Source organism: Myiozetetes cayanensis, unplaced genomic scaffold (assembly GCF_022539395.1).
Source record: "Myiozetetes cayanensis isolate MyiCay16 unplaced genomic scaffold, myiCay2020 scf32, whole genome shotgun sequence".
Classification (NCBI taxonomy): domain Eukaryota; kingdom Metazoa; phylum Chordata; class Aves; order Passeriformes; family Tyrannidae; genus Myiozetetes; species Myiozetetes cayanensis.
The window spans coordinates 1,635,377-1,649,469 of NW_026087544.1; the positions used below are offsets into that span (position 1 = coordinate 1,635,377).

At 56.0% G+C, this 14,093-nt stretch overlaps 1 protein-coding gene across 22 annotated transcripts in view; it reads left to right on the forward strand.

The window, feature by feature from the left end:
• The window catches only part of NFASC (neurofascin), a 73,624-nt gene that overhangs the window by 52,546 nt on the left and 6,985 nt on the right, over window positions 1-14,093 (forward strand). For 10 of the 22 annotated variants that reach the window (XM_050327174.1, XM_050327172.1, XM_050327173.1 and 7 more), the window contains 5 exons: window positions 3,993-4,250; window positions 5,947-6,063; window positions 7,773-7,928; window positions 12,756-12,887; window positions 13,446-13,515. In XM_050327174.1, the coding sequence (XP_050183131.1) occupies window positions 3,993-4,250; window positions 5,947-6,063; window positions 7,773-7,928; window positions 12,756-12,887; window positions 13,446-13,515 (733 nt within the window). Of the gene's footprint in view, window positions 1-3,992; window positions 4,251-5,946; window positions 6,064-7,772; window positions 7,929-12,755; window positions 12,888-13,445; window positions 13,516-14,093 lie in introns of those variants that run through there. The other 12 variants (XM_050327178.1, XM_050327179.1, XM_050327183.1 and 9 more) reach the window with 3 other exon arrangements.

The window sequence follows — 14,093 nt, forward strand, 5'->3', positions numbered from 1 at the left end:
TCAATCACCCCTTTCTATTCTTGAATCTCTTTATCTTTTCACATCAGACTTGCAGCACTTTTATGGTAAAGACTTTACAATTTCCTCCTGTTGTTACAAACTGAGAGGGCGAGAGGGAAAAAATAAATCTCTGATTTGCCCAATCATCAAAAATCATGAAAAATTAATCCAATTTCTCCAAGCCTAATTATTTGGCAGACACACCCAAGGGAAAGCTGTTACTCCAGCCTAACAACACATTAAAAGCACTTTAAATAATTAAAGAGCAGCATAGATGGGGATTGTTTCCTGTATTTTGCAAAAATAAATGCAACCACTCACTGAACTTACACTACTCAGAGCAGGACTTGAGTCCTCTCTGCAGAACCTCCCTCTTTAAATATCCCCTTTTGCTGTTCTGATTCTTACTCTCTGTTTGTTTGTTGTTTTTTTTTTTCTAATCTGAGCTTCAAACAGGGTTTTTTTGTGCAAGGTTTGGGCTCCTTTTTCCTGGTCCAGTCACAGCAGCAAAGCAGCAGCAAAGAGCTCAGCCTCTCTCATCACTGGAACTATTAATTGCTGCAATCCCCAACCCCTCCTCTCAGCCCATCTCCCCCCATGCTGCAAGGAAATGATGCATCTTGCAGACAGAAAAGCAATCTCTGCCTGGCAGAGAGGGGCAATCAACGAGCTGAGTGGTCCTTAAGGAGTTTCCAGGAAGGTGGGATGGGAGCAGGGGGAATGGCCATTGCTGGTTTTCACTCCCAGTTGTCCTGGGTGCTCCCAGCACTGGTTTGCAGGGGGTTGCTCTGCCCTGGGATGGGGGCAGTGGCAGCTCCTCCTCCCCTGCACCATCCCCTGCTTTCAGCGAGGGGGGAAATTTGTTCCCCATCCCACGAGTTCCAGATGCTCAGTCCCGCTCCTAAACTTGGAGGCAGCTCCTGTCCCCGAGTGAGAAGTGCAGGAAAACATTTCCAGCTGCCCTGCAAAGCCCACGAAGGTCCTGCCTTGCTGCAGCCACCGCGGGGTTGGGGAGGAGGGGGGCGATCCCAGGGCTTCCAAAGGGAGCGGGGCTGGGAACACCTGCCTGGCCCTCCATCTGCCCCTCGGAGCAGGGATCTGATCCCTGATCACCCCCACCGTGCTGGGCAGGGCTGGGGGTCCTGGGAGCCCCGGGAAGGGGTTCTCTCTCCCCGTGACAAGGTGCCCTTTCCTTCGGGGCGCTCCGGATCGCTCTGATCTCTGTCAAAGCCCGCCTTGATCTCCCCCCACGCTGCAGCCGCCGCTCATTAGGGGATGGATTTCAAAGCCCAGCAAATACCCCTCATCTTCTCTGCCCCCAATCTCCCAGCTGAGCTTTTCTCCCACATCCATTTCATATTTAAACACTAATGAGGCCGTAGCTTTGCATCCCGGGGCAGCTTAGGACTAAATCCATCTCCCCCCTGACTGGGGGAGCCCCGGTCGGCTGCAGGGCTGCCCTCCCATCCTCCCCTCTCTGAACTGCTGCTTTCCAGCTCCCCCAGTCCCGCTCTTCACCCGGTCCTAGTCCTGCCAAGATGATTTTTATCCCCAGTGCCGACTCCCCCTGCCGGGTCTGGCTCAGGGGCTGGGCCCGTGTTATCCTGATGCAAAGTGATAGCTCCGCTCCCGGGGGTCGCTTCCCCCGGAGCTGCTGCAGGGCTGGGGCCAATCCTGCCCGGCATTGCCGTCAGCTCAGCCCGGTGCTGAATCCGGGGCAGCATCCAGGAGGGTCCTGGCGTGTGTGTGGGGCTGCAAGGAATGCACAGAGATGATACCCTGCATCGGGGATAGCGAGGCTTGGACTTATCCCAGATAATCCCTTCCCATCTGAGGGCCTAGAGGAGCATTAAAGCTGAACCTCTCCTTCTGCTAAAGCCATTCCAGCAGTGCTGGGCAAAGCAGACAGGTGGGAGAGGATTGATGCAGAGGCTGGAAGCTGGGAGGTTGTACCCGGCTTTCCATCAGCCCCTGCCTTGCTGAAAGTTACTCTGTGCCTTTCAGGGTCTTATTTTCCTTCGAGGGGAGCCAGGGACTCACAGGGGAGTGCTGAGACTGCATTAGCTGATAAGCAGTGTCTCCGGTGCTGTTTGATTGTGTCCACGGCCAAGCCATCGAGGAGCTGCAGCTCCATCACGTTAATGGGGACATTAACCCAGTGACACCAATCTCTTAACCTCCCAAAAACCCTCTGTGAATCACCAGAGATGGATGTTGACGCTTCCCAACCCGAGAAAGGATTTGTAGTGTGGCCTCAGAGCAGCAAAGTCCTTCACGAGTAAGGGAGGAGAAAAGAAACCCAGACCAGCAAAACCCCAAAACCCCCCCTTTTTGCTACACCACAAACTCCCAAGGACAAAGCTGTGCCCTGGCCCACCCAGGCTGTGTCCCCTCCCTGTCACCACCACCTCCCCTGGGCTGGGGCAGTGATGGGCTGTGCACGGGGGGCTTTCCTTGGGGGCTGCATGAGGCTGTCGGGGATGCTGCGGGTACCACCTGCAGAGGATGCGGGGCTGGGGGGTTTGGGGTGACTGTGGCTGCTCTTGGTGCACTCCTGGGGCTGGGCTGGGGGTTTGGGGTGACTGTGGCTGCTCTTGGTGCACTCCTGGGGCTGGGTTGGGGGTTTGGGGTGACTGTGGCTGCTCTTGGTGCACTCCTGGGGCTGGGCTGGGGTTTTGGACGTGCTGTAACTGTGGTTCTATTGCAGCTGTGGGCAGTGGGGAGATGGACTGAGCGACCTCCTGCTCTTCTCTGCTTTTGGATCCCTGGCAGGGCTGAGGTTTTAGGGTTTGGGTCTCCCTTGGGGATGGCCTTGGTGAGAAAGAAAGCCCTGGCTTGGTGCTGGGCCACCTTTTCAAGTGCTTTTCTAGAGCTGTTCTTGTTTGTGGGCGATTTTTATCATAGCTGGTTTCATTTGCCTAAAAGAGGGATTTGTAATCCCTTGATCTACAGGAAGAGTAAGTAAATATAATTTAATGTGAGCATCCCAGGGCAAACCTCCTCTCAGTTACCTTTGGTATTTGAAGCAGCATTTCAGCTGCATTTTCCTCTGGCAGGTTTGCAGGCCCAAGGCAATGCACCCCCCCCTCAGTGGGACTCTCACCCACACTCTGGGGTGGGGGTGGAAAAGGCACATTTCCCCCTTCCCTTGGAAACACAGCTCAGGTGAGACGTGGACACGGGAGCTATTTAGAAAACAAATTGCTCAGACTTCCCCCCTGGACATGTTGGGGTGTTGCAACCCCGGGGTCTTAATTTAAATGTAAATTTTGAGGGGCAGTGATGGCGAGGCACCATCCATCACTCGCCCACGAGCTAAAATCCACCTTAATGCCGAAGCTGCTCCATCACCAGCAGCATTAGCACAGAGACCAGCCAGGGTGGAAGGAGCTGGGAGGCTGCAGGCTGAATTGGCAGCTCAGAAATGCTGGAGGTGTAGTCCAGGGGCAGCTGAATTAATGTAATTGCAGCTTGCCTGGCCCACGACAAATGGGATTAGCGTGTTTTCTTAAGAGCTAAATCCCATTTCATTTTTCAGGGAGCCCGCAGTGCTCCCAGCACAGTTCTGTGCCAGGGGAATGGTGGGCTGAGGGCAGTCTGAGCATCCCCAGCCACCTCCAGCTCCCTCCTGCCGGGGGTTTTAGCCCGGGATGGGCAGGGGCACCGGGGCAGAGCAAAGGCAGAGCAGGAGCAGGTCGTTCAGCCCAGGGGTGGGGATCAGGCTGGGGGCACAGGAGCACATTTTGGGGGTTATCCCCCCTTTGCTGCCCCCTCCTCACCCCCAGCGCCTCTCCCAGCCCCCCGGGTGGAGGCACAGCCATCCCTGCGTGGGGACGAGCCCTTCAGCCTCGTGTTCCCGGTGGGACTCGCTGCCTCCCTGCCATCCCCCCCGTGCTGTGCCGCTCCCCTGCCCTCCCCTGGCACGGGCAGTGTGGGGGAGGACGGGCAGGGCCCCCCAGGAGACATCCAAAGCCAGTGTTTCCCTCTCCCAGCCGCGACTGGGACGCCTCCAACCGCAGTGGAGCAAACCAGCCCTGCAGCCACCCCAAGCACCACCACCGACACCACCACCACCGACACCACAACCACCCCAACTACTACTGACACAACTACAACTACCACAGCTACAACCACCACCACCACAACCACCACAACCACCACCACCTCCACCACCGCGGCCGCCACCACCGCCGTCAGCACCACGGCAGCTGCAGAGAGGGCTCCGGCAGCCACCACAAAGCAGGAGTTGGGTACTGAGCTTTCCTTTTCCTCTAACCCCTCGGACCCTGCTGCCACCTTCCCCATGTCCCACTCAGAGCCCGCTCAGTCCGGGCACAGGGCAGGTTTAAGGCATCCCACGCTCCAGGAGAGGCTTTTGGGGGGGTTGGAGCCGGAGGTGCCGCGGGGTCAGGAATGCCAGGGCACCAAGTGGCTCCTGGTAATTTAGTGCCACCCCCCTGGTCTCGCTCTCTGGGGGGACACACAGCCCTCCCTGGGGTGTGGCGATGCTGGACGAGCAGCAGTGTTTGGGAAGGAGGTGGCAAACCCTGCAGAGCGTTATCCCCCATCTCAGGGCCGCAAAAAAGGGGGTTCTGGGACGGCTGGCAGAAGGTGTCACTTCAGATTTAGCACATCAGCCCTTGGCTGAGAGACCTGTCAGCACTTATAGGAGTCTCTGGGTCGGTGCTCCTGCTCTCTGTGATGCCACAGCCCACAGGAGAGCTGGGCAGTGTGGGAGTTACAGCACAGGGGGTGCGAGCCAGGGATTTGCCAGGTCGGGATCGGCCTCCAGTGCAATCAGCTGGAACAGGGTGATCAGACTCTGCTTTGGGGGAGGCATATTCCCAACTGAGTGTGTCTTTTAGAGGTGTATCTCCCTGAGCCTTGTCTTTGAAGCACTGCTATGATGGTGTCTACAGTTAACAAATAATTATGGATAGTTATATTCACTTAAAAAGGGAGTCGAGCCAGGAATGCAAACAAAAATCTAAAGGTTGGACGGGGCTTGGAGCAACCTGGGTTAGTGGAAGGTGTCCCTGCCCGTGGCAGGGGGTGGAATGAGATGAACTTTAAGGTCTCTTCCAACCCAAACCATTCTGGGATGATTCTGTTACTCAGTTCAGATCCCCTTTCTTTATATTCTTGCATAAGATTAGCTCAGGGTGGTTAAAAAACCACCAAAAACCTTATGCTGGGAGGTCCTGCCTAATGGTGAGGCACAGAGCAGGGAGAGGGGATGGGAAGAGGCTGAGCCCTGCTGTGGGGCTGCAGCACAGCATGTGTGAGAAGGATTTTAGGTCACCCCAAAGCATCAGGTGCCCCAAAAGTCACAACAGGGACTGCAGTTATTGATCTGCATTCTACCAAATGGAAACAGGAGCTGCACCCTGAGTAATAAACATCAGACCCCCCCCAGGGTGTAACTTAGCCCCCGTCCCTCACACTCACTGAAGGGCAGGATTAGCTCCACCTCACCAGAGCCCAAGTTCATCCGCTCTCCAAAGCAACGTCGACAACCCTTAACTTCAACATCAGAAACGAGTGACTTCATTGCCCCACTGGCTGTCCCCAGGCCCAGTCAGGTGACAACCATCTCCCCCAGCCTCGGCTGCTGGTTGTGGCAGTGAGCCCGTGTGCATCCATGCACGTGTCCCCCGCCTCCACCCGGGCGCGAGTTTGGTCCCAGCTCCTTCTCAGGGACTCCTCACACTCCAGAGATGAGCTGAGGGCAGCTGGACTCAAATAACCATTCACAGTGAGCTTCTGCTACTGAAATTCCCCCCCCCCCAAAAAAAAACCAAAAAAGAGCTGAGAATCTTGAAAAGACAAGGCACACTCAAAGCACTGAGCTCGGGAGTTATTCTGCGAGGGTTTTACCAGCACTAGATGAGGTCTCCTTATAATCCAAAATACTAACAACAACTCCTGTTCTAACCTGTCCACCAGCCACCAATGGATCGTCCATATGGGACATAAGAGCTATGGCTAATAGTAACTGGGCAAACATCACCTGGAGCCACAATTACTCTGCAGGAACTGCCTTTGTGGTTAAGTATATCACCAGTAAGCATCAGATCACGTGGGGACTCTACAGGGTGGTGGTGCCATTAGAGATCCTGCCAGCTCCCACTTGATTCACTTACCTCAATTGGTGTGTGTGGAGTGATGCTCCATGGCTGGGTGGAGGATGGGAGGGGAGAAGGTCCTGGATGTGGCTGCTCAGGGAGGACCAGAGTGAATCCTGGTGGGTCCCAGGGGATTCTCCCCCTCCTTGTTTGTGAGATGTAGATGGGGCAAGGCTGTGAACTGCGAGCTGGGCTGCATGTGGTCAGCATAAAGGGCCTTAAAAACGTCTATAAACGTGAAATCTGTGGAAATTGGAGAGCACTTCTGAATGCCTTTGGACACGGGCTTTTTGAACCTGGAGTTGGCAGAATCCTCTATGATCCCAAACCTCCCGTCATATCGGATATCATTGTCTCTTAACGCTGTAAGGCTCGTACTTAGTCTGGAAAATCAGTCTCTCTGGCCTTAGTTCTTGTTTAGAAGGATGTTGGCGTGTTGCTGGTTGTTTGGGGTTTTCCCAGGTAGGCAGTGCTGAGTGCTTATCTCTGCCTTTGCTTCCCAGCCACCCCAGCCCCCACAGCAGCTGCTGTGCCAGCCTGAAAGGGGCATTTAAAATACACCAGTTAGGTCAGGGAACCACTTCTGGCCACTTAAAATATCCCTTAAGTGATGACCTTGAATTCTCTCCCCATGTGGGGCCAGTGCCTGGTCTTGCTCCACAGGGCTGCAGCAGGCCCCCTATTCCATAAAAGTCAGGGTAACATCAGCTTGCCAAGCCCTAAATAATCCCATATCCAGCTCCCAAACCACCCTCTGCCAGCCCTCTTTTCCCCCATCACTGGGAGCCCCAAGCACAGGCGTTCCCCTTCCAGTGCCCACGTGCTGAGCCCAGGCTCGGGCTGGGCTGCACCAGCAGCAGCAACAATCCTATGGGATGCCCTCACCAAGGAGGAAATCTTGGAGATTTCAGCCCTTCCTGGACAGTCAGGGCTCTCCTCCACCCTTTTTTGGTGGTGTTTGATGCAAGTGAACCCTCAAAGCCACGTTTCTCCTCCCTCCAGAGCCACCAAGCCCAGCCCCGCTGCAGGCTGGCTGGAATTCCGTGGATAATGCCCAGAATTAAGCTCATCAGCAAATGGTTCCCAGCACAATGCAAAGAACGGGTTGTTCTTGGAAAGAACCTGGGAGCAACCAGCCCACGAGCAGCCCTTCTTGAGTCAGGGGGCTGAACTCCTCCCTCAAAAGCATCAGCGTGCCAGCTGGGGTGAGCAGTTCCAGTTTAATGCACTATCCAGCTCATCCTTAACCCCCCCAGCACACCTGGTGCACAGGTCCCACCCCCAACAGCACAGGAACCAGCTCCTTTACCAAGTCCTGTGGCACCTTCATCCAGCTGAGCACGACCAGGCAAATTTTACCTTTTATTTTTTACGGTAACCTCCCAAACCCCCAAACCCGAGGCTGGGCCAGGTAAAGACCCAGGTCTTAAAAGCAGGGAGAGAGCTGAGTAGCTCCCAGTATTTTTTTGTTTGTTTGTTTGCCGGCGTGGTGAGCCCTGCATCCCCGCATCCCTGGTCCCTCTCGGTGAGCCACCAGGGAGCATCCCCTCGCAGCTCCCGGAGCAGGAAAAGCATCGCCCGCAGTGTCGGCGCGGGGATCGCGGAGCCTCCCGCGGCTGCCTTTGATGTGCGGTTTCTGTTTCTCAGGTAACAACACAGAGAGATCTATCCCTGTTAAAGCTCAGACCCCTTCCTCTGTGCAGCTGGCGGATCTGACGCCGGGGATGATGTACAAGCTGTGGGTGTTCCCCATATGGTCTAGCCCCAGCGAGCACTCGTACATAACCTTTACCACCAGCTCAGGTGAGATGGGCGGCAGCCCCGGCGCGTCCCAGGCATGTCCCATCCATCACGGCATTCCCGTGGCGGGAGACGGGGTTGGACCGTGACTGCATGGAAAACCCGCATCCAACCCCCCCCCCGCCGCCCCCAGCTCTGCCTCTGGGCAGGAGACAACCGGCAGGTTGCACCCCCAGGAAGGGCTGGGGGTCCCCCGTTGGAGGAAAGGGGGCTCCAGGAGGGTGGAGAAGCTGCTCGTGGTGTCCCATGGCTCTGCTCGTGGCCCCCCCGCCCCTCGGTGCTGTCTGCGCTCCCGCGGGGATGGGGCTTGCACGTGTCAGGCTGTGCCACAGGGGCTGGAGGGGACAGGTCCGTGACGGGATGCAGGACTGGGAGTGGGAAGGTGGTGTCTGCACGGGTGGCATCCCCACAGGGCCTCCCAGCCTGCAGGGAGGTGTCGTCTGGCCCCGGGGTCATCGGCACGAGCGATTTTCCGGGCTCAGCGGTTTTCCAGCTCCCTGGCCATGGGCTTCCCTCGCTGCCCACCCAACACCACTCCCCTGTTGGCTCCCACAGGCACTTCAGGCGTCTGTGAATCCAAACAGCCTCAACTCCTGCTGTATTCCCGGTGGGAGATCTGTAGGGATCTGCCTGTCAGGGCATGGCTGGAAAACCACGGAGCAGGGAAACACCAGAGCAGCCACCCCTGCCAGGGGCACTGGGCTTTCAAGGTCACCTTTGAAAGGTGACTTTCAAGGAACTGAAATGATTGTGCTCAGATCCAGCCGAGTGATGGAGAACTCCCCGGGCTCTGCTGGGAAGTGCAGAAGGGAGAATGGGATTCCCAGCAAGGCAGAGCTGGCAGAGGGAGGGGGAGCAGCTCCCCACACCCCCCTCCCAGGCACATCCTACTTGGTGTCCAAAAATTTGGCAAGCCTTAAGTCCCCTGAGTGACCCCCTGACGTGCTGAGATGACTCAGGGACGGAGGGCAGCTGCTGGTGTTCCATGGAACTGTTAAGGCTGGAAAAGACCTCTAAGGTCATTGAGGCTGACCATTAACCCAGCACTGCCAAGGCCACCACTGACCCTTGTCCCCAGGTGCCACATCTACATGTGTTTTGCATGTCAGATGCTGCCCAGAGACACCCAGTGGGTGCTGGCCTTGGCTCTGCCCCGCTCTGAGCTCTGCTGTGCCTCCCCAAACTGCTCCACTGCCTCGGGATGGGATCACATCCCGGGCACAGCAGCCCCTGGAACATTCTGCCCCCAGACCTTGGAGCTGATCTTTCAGCTCAGACTCTCCCCAGCACAGCTCCAGCTGCTGTGGAACATCCCCAGTTTTGTTTCTCCTTGCAGACCCTCTCCTGACTCCGAAATCCCTTCCAGCTCCACAGCCCCCACCCCACCATGAGACTTATCCCTCTGGACAACTATTCCCAACCTGGACCCGCCTCTTCTCTGTTCTCCCCTGCTTCTCACCCACTTTGGGATCTGTGGGGGGAGTGAGGGGCCAGCCAGGGGCTGGGAATCATTAAAAAAGGAGGGGAGGAAAAGCAATATCCTTGGCTGATTCCCGCTGGGAGACTCTGCATATATTTTCCATAATTGAGAGGTTCCGACTGATATTTTCCTGGAAACTAAAGGATGAGGGCCACCTTTATCCCTGTGCTAGAGGCTGGTGGTGACCTGAGCCCTGGCACTGTGGGATGTGCATGAATAAATGCACATCCATTTCTCTGCTGGCTGGATCTGCTGACACAAGTGCTCGGCCCCCGCTGACAATCATATGCCATCAGGAATGCTTTGGACAAAAAAACCACTGTTCATTTTTTTTTTGGGGGGGGGGAAAGAGGGTGGGGGGATGGTTCTTCTGTGTTTTGCAAATAGCTGTTCTGAAGGTTTCTTGAGTTTGAGGGCAGAGGAGGAAGAAATATCCCACCTGCACTGTGGTTGCAGGACATGGCCCTCTGACTTTGATTAACTCAGAGCCCCTCCCAACAGCAAAGGATGCTTTGAAACAGCAGAAAGAGCTCGATATAAAGAGGTTTTCTACATTTGAAATCAATAAGTTCCTCAGTCTGGACAAACACTGTGTCCAGAGGAGGGAAAGTAGCTGGTGAAGGGGCTGGAGAGTCCCATGAGGAGCAGCTGAAGGAGCTGGGAAGGGTCTGGAGCACCAGGAGAGCTGAGGGAGCTGGGGGGGCTCAGCCTGGAGAAAAGGAGGCTCAGGGGGGACCTTCTGGCTCTGCAATCCCTGATAGGAGGGGGGAGCTGGGGGGGGTCGGGCTCTGCTCCCAGGGAACAGGGACAGGAGGAGAGGGAACGGCCTCAGGCTGTGCCAGGGCAGGGTCAGGTTGGACATCAAGAAGAATTTCTCCATGGAAAGGGTGGTCAGGGATTGGCAGGGGCTGCCCAGGGAGGTTTGGAGTCCCCACCCCTGGAGGTGTCCAAGGAAGGCCAGGATGTGGCACTCAGTGCTCTGGGCTGAGGGACAAGGTGGGGATGGGGCACAGGGTGGACTCAGAGATCCTGGAGGGCTTTTCCAACCTCAGGGAAAAGGCTCTGGGATTCTGGGAAGAGGATCACACGAGGCTGGAGGTGGTGGGACTTCACATTCCCAGCATTCTCCTTTCCAGTTGAAGACAAAGCCTTTGCTGCTGTTCTGCTGGAGGAGCACAGCTTTGCCCCTGGCACAGGAGTGATGCCTCTTGGGTGACGTGTTTGCTGCCACCAGATTATAATGAATTTAAAAAAACCAAAAAACAAACCTCTGCAGTGGCATTTCCCATCAAGGACCTGTGGGATTACACAGCTGCTTTCCCCTCTTTCCCCTTGATGTTGGCCTTCCATTAAAGCAAATCACAGCAGCCCTCTGACAGCCCCGTCCTCAGCCTCCCCCCTCCCAATGCTGCAATGACAGTCACTCGTTTAACTCCAAGCACACCTTGCTGTGACTCTGATTCGGTCCTCACGTGTTGCTTTTTTGGGAAGGATGGCAGTGACACCCCTACCTTGCTGACAGACAGTGCCACCACCCCCTGCTGCAAGATCTCCCTCCCTGTAAAACTCAGGTCCAGCCCTCCTACCACCTCTCAGGCTTCTCTGGCACTTGATACTTGGAAGACCCCCTTGTTCTTGGCTGTAAAAGCCCCACCCCATCGCTGTCAGTGCAATCTTTGTCCATCTCAGAGCTTGCCAGGAAAGCTTCCTTCCCCTTCCCTCCCCGAGCACTCAGCTAATTGAATCCAGTTCTCAGCTCCTCTCTGTCATAATCTCATTCTCTCCTGTTAAAAGCACATCCTCGTGGAGCTCAGGCTGTGCTGAAGGTAAACGTGGAATTTGGCAGCATTAGGGGGAAAAAGCAGCCAGAGCAGCCAGGGCACCATCAGGCAGCTCCTTCCACCCTGGGTGAGCCCAGGAGGTCGGTGCTGCTCACAGACACGGAATGTTCAAGGCTTGACATCATTTCTTTACCGTTTTCCTTCTTGTCATTCTCCTCTTTGGGCTGAATTTCCCTGCCGTGGTTTGCCTGCAGTTCCCTCTGTGGCTGAGGTTTCATCCCGAGGAAGGAACTTCTTCTCCTGGGTTCAGTTCCCATGGAACAAGCACAGCTTAAGCCCTGAAATGATCTGGGTTAGGAAAGTTCACCAACTCCACCCGTTTTTCCAGGTGCTGTCTCTCCCACAGGAGCCTTCCATTGAGAACACATCCAGGGAGGGCTCTTTGGTGCTTTCCTTACACCATTTTCCTTCTTGTCAGATTGTCAGGACAAAGGGCTGCCCCCTGCCTGTTTCAGTGCCCAGCTGGATGCCAGGCAGCCCAGCTCTCCCCCCAGGAACACCTCTGTGTTCTCCTGGTTAAATTTAGCCCCCCCCTGCTGCGCTGAAGGTTATTTTCTCCTCTGCTCTGTCTTGCTGAATACCAAGTGCATGTCAATGAGAGCCAGAAAATGGCAGCGTGGAGCTATTTATAGGACACAGATTTGTCTGTCTGACCGTGCAGGAGAGCTGCAAACAAGGAGCCAGGGAACGTCAGGGAGGACACAGCAGTCAGGAGCTGTTTGGGGCTCAGGACACCTCCCTGCTCGGGGTTAATCCCATCAATAGTCATGAGCCTCCTGAGGGTGCTGGAAACAGCCATAGAAAGGGTTTGCCCCGGGGAGGAAACACCTTCCTGTGCCATCAAACCACCTCTCAGCTCCCTGGGACCCAGATGTCATTCCTCAAAGCTGTTCCCAACTGCTGCATCCCCCCTCCTTCCCCAGCCAGGTCTTGGTGGGCTTCCACAAGTCCCCTGCGAGCCCTGGGGACCCTCTGTGGCCACCCAAGGGTGGCAGAGCCACTGCCCACCCCCTCTGCAGTGCAGGACTCCAGTTTATCCCTCAGGGCTCAGCGACCCCCTGGACAAGTGGTGCTGCATCAGACACCAGGCGTGGATCCTCTTGGCCCGGGAAGACCTTCTCCCTTCCCAGGGCAGTGTCCAGACCCATCAGACAACAGATCAAATCTGTCACCCAGCTGCTTCTGCCAGGACTTGCAGTGCCCCTTTTCCCCCCTGCTCTGTGCCAGCTTCCACTTTACGCTGTGCCCCTTCACTCCTTGTAGCTCCTGGTGAAACCTTAGTGGACCAACCAGCATGAAATGGAAAATAAAGCCTCCCAAAAACCAACCCCCCCAATGTGTTGGGCTACAGCCTCAGGTCCGCTCGGGCAACACACCCAGAGACACCCAAAGGCAGCGCCACAGGGAGCCCCCAAACCCGTGACCTGTCCTGCTCTTCAGCTCTTCCCTCCGTTCTCCTGCTCTGGCCCTCACAGCTGTTGTGTTGTCTCGTTCTCCCCCCCTCTCCAGCCTACACCAAGAACCAGGTGGACATCGCCACGCAGGGCTGGTTCATCGGGCTCATGTGCGCCATCGCCCTCCTCGTGCTCATCCTGCTCATCGTCTGCTTCATCAAGAGGAGCAGAGGGGGCAAATACCCAGGTGAGGCCATGGCTGCTGCTGGCTCAGACATCTGCACGCTCCTGGGGCGGGCAGGGCTGAGTTGTGTGGCTCTGGGATAGCTGGGATCGCTGGGATTCCCTTCCTCTGCTGTTGGTGGGAAGAGTTTCAGTTGGTTCGAGGCTGGGCCAGGGCTCTGTGCAGGTTTAGAGCTGGGCTGTGTGCACAGCCCCCCTGCTCTGCACATCCTCCCTGTCCTCAGCTAGGAAAAGAGCTTCTCAGGCAAAAATCTCATCACATTTTCGCAAAGCAAAGAGAGGACTGAAGGGAATCCTAAAATTAATGCACCCTGTCTGCAGTGCTTGTGGTGCCAGGCAGCAGCACCCTTTGAGAACCCCCTGTAAATCCTTTTGCAAACCCTTTGAGAACCCTTTGGGAACCCTTTGCAAGCCCTCCCAGGTGCAGGTTTTTAACCTGTCCATGAGCAGCTACCTTTCAACCCCCCCAGGGGTGTCACAGACCCCCACCCCAGCTGCCTCATAAAGCTTTGATTTCCTGCACTGATTTTAACATGAGTGGTGGGGCTCTGCTTGTTTCCAGTCCGAGACAATAAAGATGAGCATCTAAATCCTGAAGACAAGAATGTGGAAGATGGATCCTTTGACTACAGGTACGTTTCCATGGCATGTGGACACCCCCCCCACCCCAGCCCCCCATCAGCCCCTGCCCCAGCCATCACAGCCCTCACCACGCTCTCCTCCCGTAACTGCAGCCCCCCTGGGGCCACTCAGCCTCTGAAATGATTCCTCCCACCTTCCTCCTCCTGCCTCCTTCCCTCTGAGAGTCCTCTGCCAAAGGAAGCACTTCCTGAGGGACCAGGTTGGGAGGATGCTGCTCAGGTCTCCTCCTTCCCCCGTCTCAGCCTGGTGTGACCAGCCCAGGGCAGAGCTGGGGTTTGGCATCAGCTGCTCGGGACAGCTCTCAGCAGGAGCAGACCAACCCTGATGACACTCCTAACACAGGAAACCCCCCTCCAAAAAAAACCCCAAAAACCGAACTTTGTATCAGCCCGAGGGTATTTCTGGAGCATCACCCTGTAGCTCAGCCTCTCTCCTGCCCATAGGGAGTGTCCAGGGGAGAAATGCCCACATTTTGCTTGGATCAGTCCTGAAAGCACACAGGAACTCTGATGTGGGGGTCTGCCTGCATCCCAAACAAGGAATTTTCTGTGAGGTCCCCAGGTAACCC